Source organism: Petaurus breviceps, unplaced genomic scaffold, assembly GCF_028583685.1.
Source record: "Petaurus breviceps papuanus isolate PSGF00001 unplaced genomic scaffold, PetGlider_PUasm1.0 208, whole genome shotgun sequence".
Classification (NCBI taxonomy): Eukaryota; Metazoa; Chordata; class Mammalia; order Diprotodontia; family Petauridae; genus Petaurus; species Petaurus breviceps.
The window spans coordinates 26,626,274-26,631,002 of record NW_027185852.1 but is presented as its reverse complement, the minus strand read 5'-3'; the positions used below and the strand labels follow the sequence as shown (position 1 = coordinate 26,631,002).

Below are 4,729 nucleotides of genomic sequence, written 5' to 3'. Positions count from 1 at the left end.
AGAGAGAGACAGAGAGAGACAGAGAGAGACAGAGAGAGAGACAGAGAGACAGAGAGACAGAGAGAGACAGAGAGATTCAGAGAGACAGAGAGAGACAGAGAGAAATCCTACAGGTATGAAATGTTGCATGCACTTTCAGATGAAGTCACTACATAATTAATTTTACTGTTTCACTTTGTTATAAGACTAAATGATTATAATGTAAAAAAAAAGCACAGCAATACAACTTTTAACAAAGAAATAGCTGTCCCATACCTGATTCCTAGAGTACATTAAGTACAGGAATACCTTTCTATTTCCTGCTCTGAGGAGAACCAAGGAATGAGCTGAACCTAAGCTATAAGTAAGTCTTCACTAGAATGTCAGGGTGAGAGAATGGAGAGTTAAGGACAAGACCCTGACCCTTTGTGGAGGCTGTAAGGCTCTCCAGGGACTGATCCTGGTTACCCTGTGCATGGATCTAGAGAAGAAGGCCCTTTATTAGAGAGGGAGAGGGGATGGTAATCCAGCCCTCGGGCCCAAAAGGGTTTTAATTATTAGATAATTATAATACAATTAACATGTCAGAATGTGAGGTATCCTTAGAAAAAGGGGTCAATCCAAGGGACAAGAGATTCGAAGTGCAAGAATCACTTCTAAATGGGAGAGAAATGGAGGAATCAGGAACAGAATCATGCAGGAGGATTCAAGGGGGAGATGAGCCCTCAAGGAAGAAAAGGCTTTTAAGAGACAGTGAGCAAGGCAGTTGAATGGGAGGCCTGTCTGAATGCAGGCCAGAAGTAAATGCCAGGACAAGAAGAGGGAGAAGCTTGTTCCCAGCCTGGTCAGACTCTGAGGGCATGGAAAGGAGAAATGAAGGGAAAGGCTGGAAAGGAAGACTGTGGATTATTGAGGCCCCAGGATGCCAGGAGAAGGGCCTGTGGGCACTGCTTCTGTCTCAGAGAGGGATGAGCACATGTTTCTTCATTTCCACAGCTGGCAATGAAGAGCTGTCTGGTTCCAGCCCCTGCATCTCCGCCTCCTTCCCACCCTACCCCAAGCTGGCTGTTTGCTTGTTTACCCTCTCATCTTGTAATTATTGTGCCTCCAAATTAGAAGGGGGATTAACTAATTACAGCCTTTTCTGGCTCCTTTGGAAGTAAGAATTGTTCATCCCTAAAAAGGGTGCATTGCAGGATCATGGGGAGGAGTGGCCCTGCCTCTAGGAAGGTCAGTCTCGGAGCTCACCCTAGCCTAAAAGGCTCTGCCTACCTCACTACCCACAGGGACTTGATCCCACCCACCTTGACTTGATCCCACCCACCTTGATCCCTCTTTTACAATCTGCCAGAAGAATCATTCTCCTGATGAGATCATGGAACCCCAGAAGATCAGAGCTGGAAAAATGGCAGACACTGGTAGTGAATACCCAAAAGGCTTGGACAGAGGAAGAGCAGATGCTAGACAGGAAATGGATGACTGAGTTCAGGGCATATCCATGGCGTGAAGGAGGGACCCATGGAACACAACTGGAAAGGCAGGTGGCTCTCGAGAGCCTTAAATGCCAGGCCAGGACATCTGCACTTAACCTCTGGAAAATGGGGCGTCACTGATGAGTTACCATCAGCTCTGAAAGAAAGCAGCTTTTATATTTTCTAACGGATACGCTAACAATGAGCTCTGCAATGCCTTCGAGTTTCAAGAAACTACAACGAGCTTGCCGAGGATGGGCTACTGGTCATTTGTTGGGTCTGAAATGAATGGACCTCGATGCTTCAAGAATCTAACTCCATGTATACAGGCCCTGCCTCTGTTAACACAAGGCTACAGCCCCTCCACATCTCGGCAGCTGGTCTTCGAGAATTTCTCCAGTAACAGAGCCTTCAAGAGCTAGGGTGGCCTCCATGCTACAAGGAGGGGCTTTCATAGAGGTAAAAAAAGAAATACTGTCTGGGTTACATGTAACTTATAGGCAAGAATTCCATCAATCTGGTTCATTAAAACGGGAGCTTTCATATGTGGTCAAAGAAGTTTCAAAGACGCGGGAAATGCCTGGAAAATGAATTTGTGTTTAAATTGTTGTGAGTAGCAATTAAGGGGATGTGCATAAAGTGGTTCAAAACCTTGAAGCACAATATAAATATCAGCAGGCTCATTATAGTTGTAATTTAAGCAATAAATATTCTAATTTCTTTCATTAAAATAATTGTGACCAGGGGAGTGGCATGGTCCAATCTGTGCCTTGGGAAAGTGATTCATGACTGAATGAGCAGATGTGAGGTCTGGGAGGCAGCCCTGACTGGCCTCTAGAGGCATGAGGACAGAAAGGGCCAAGCCAACAAGCACCCTTTAGTGGACCCGCTGGAACCAAGGCTTTGGATCAGCTTCCTTGGAAGCAGCAAGATGATCCTCATAGAAGCCAGCAGGACAGAGACCCAGTATCTCTGGGTGTATAGGGCATGGGACCATTGAATATAGTAATGGGACTTTGCCCTTGTGTGCACTCTCATAGACCCTACCTTTGTCTTGTGTTCTCTGCCTCTTTGCCTCTGCCTCTCTGCTCGTCTGTCTCTCAGATATCAAAGGCACTCTGTCTGCCCTTGTGTATGTTCTCATAGGCCCTGCCTCTGTGCTGTTTTCTCTGTTTCTCCCTCATGTGTGAACACATACATATGTGCCTCCCTTGTCTTCTAGAATATGTATCTATCCTTGGTCTGAGAGAAACAGACCTCTTCATCTGTGTCCCAGGGAGAGAGGGGACACCCAGCGGGGTGGATGCTCAGGGGTGCAGTGGTCACTGGAGGGGAGCAGCTCCAGATTGGTCTGGCTAGAAACACATGAAGGCATAGCTCTGAATCCTACCTCCTTCTATGAGGGAGAGTCACCAGGATAAGGAAAGTGTCACATACAGCCTAGACAATGTCCTTGATTAGATAAGCCTGCTCTGCACACCAGCAGTTGTCTATACTACTCTGTCATAATAAGATATTTCCCACCCCATCACTAGCACTTAATAATATGACTTCTTAGGTACTTTGTCATGGGTTGAGAGAACAGGGTATAGGAATTTCAAGACTGACACCCACAAGTGACCCTACACATACATTGACAAAACTGGGACCCCACAGGCCTACCAAAGAGAATAATTAAAAGTACAGAAAATAACTGACCTCGATACGCAATCATCAATGCCCAGACCTTAAGTGTCCTCTACACCTAAGACCTCAGGCAGCACAAAGTATAGTCTGATGGACAAGACACTCCCCAGGTATGCCCGTCACAAGGGAATCTGGTCACAGGAGAAAAAGCTGCACAAATAACAAGACCTCTCCATAAAACCTAACCCTACACTCCAAACAACAGTGTTTTGATCAACTGAAATATCACTTGGTCCTCTGTCTCTGTTTCTTTCTCTCTCCCTCTCCCTTTCTCTCTCTGTCTCTTCCTCTCTCTCTCCCTTCCCCCCCCCTTTCCCATCACTGTAACTGCAACAGAATAGATTATTCTAGAACAAATACCCACACTGAGGTTCATAGTCCCTCCACTTCTCTTTGCAATCTGCAGGCCACCTCAGAGCGGAAGAGAGGCCAGTGCCCTTCTCAACAACGTTGGCATTGATGGCTTACAGCCCTTACAATCCAGCTGCCTTGCCTCCCTGATTGAGGTAACAGGAGAAAACATGTGGGACTTACCACACTCACTCCCAGCTGCTCCCGGAAGAAGTAGTCCATGTTTCTTTTCTGCAGGCTGTCGAGATAGTGCTGGAATCGTGTGTATGTGTATGGGTAGCAATATGCAAACTGATAAATGTCATCTTCCCGGTCAAAGCAGAAAGCAAAGGACATAACGTAGTTCTTGCGATGGTCTGGGCAGCGGTAATAATAAACATTTTTTGGTGGCAGTCGTTGCCTGAAAGAAACAAAAGAAGAAATATGAGAGCATCCAACTCTTGTTCAGGCTGAGCAGTGAGGAAAATGAGACTGGATGCCCAGGCTTAGAAAACCGTTCATGGAGCAGTCAAAGAAAGATGGAACCATACTTGTCAGAGCAAAGCAAGGCTTTAGGATGTCAGAGCTGGAGGGGGAGGAAGGGCATGGAATATGGAGCTGGAACAGATCTCAGAAGAGAGAACAGAGAGTGCCGGAATGGGAAGACCCTTAACAACATACAAGAGGAAAGGCCAGAACTAGCAAGGGCTTTAGAACAGAGAACAGGGTATGTCAGAGGTGGAGGGACCTTAGAGCACATAGCCCATAATGTTCAAGGTAGAGACAGAGACAGCGGATCCCAGGCTAGGGAGTTGTTCAACAAGGGGGCCACGAATCCAAACACTCTTTAAGAGCATTATTTAGCTCTAACAAAACATACAGCTTGACTCAGTGTGAAGCATAAGCAAGCATACCTTCAGGGAACTGAATGGATGATGTGTCTTGGTCACACACAGGTATATAACACACAAGTGTGTTATTTTTCATCCATGTGCACAGATGCCATTTGGGACAAGTAAAATTCAAAGCCATTCAAAAGCGTCTGCCAGTTCAGACTAGCCTCATACCATCATATTGTCAGAGAAGTCACTTTCGTGTAAGAGTCCCAGGAATTATTTGACATTGAAAAGGGATACTCAGAACCAAAAAGGTCGAGAACTGTGGCATCGAGCAAATGCCAAGGATGTGAAAGCTGGAATGGGGGCCTTAACGGCCACCACAACCCAAGGAATGAGCGCTCCCAGGGATGGGGAGGAGGCTGG

General features: G+C 46.3%; 1 protein-coding gene across 1 annotated transcript in view; it reads right to left on the bottom strand.

Annotated features, from left to right (window-relative positions):
• The window catches only part of LOC138165203 (cytosolic carboxypeptidase 6-like), an 826,089-nt gene that overhangs the window by 320,307 nt on the left and 501,053 nt on the right, over positions 1-4,729 (bottom strand). The window contains exon 4 of the mRNA XM_069093324.1: positions 3,672-3,888. Within this exon, the coding sequence (XP_068949425.1) occupies positions 3,672-3,888 (217 nt within the window). The remainder of the gene's footprint in view (positions 1-3,671; positions 3,889-4,729) is intronic.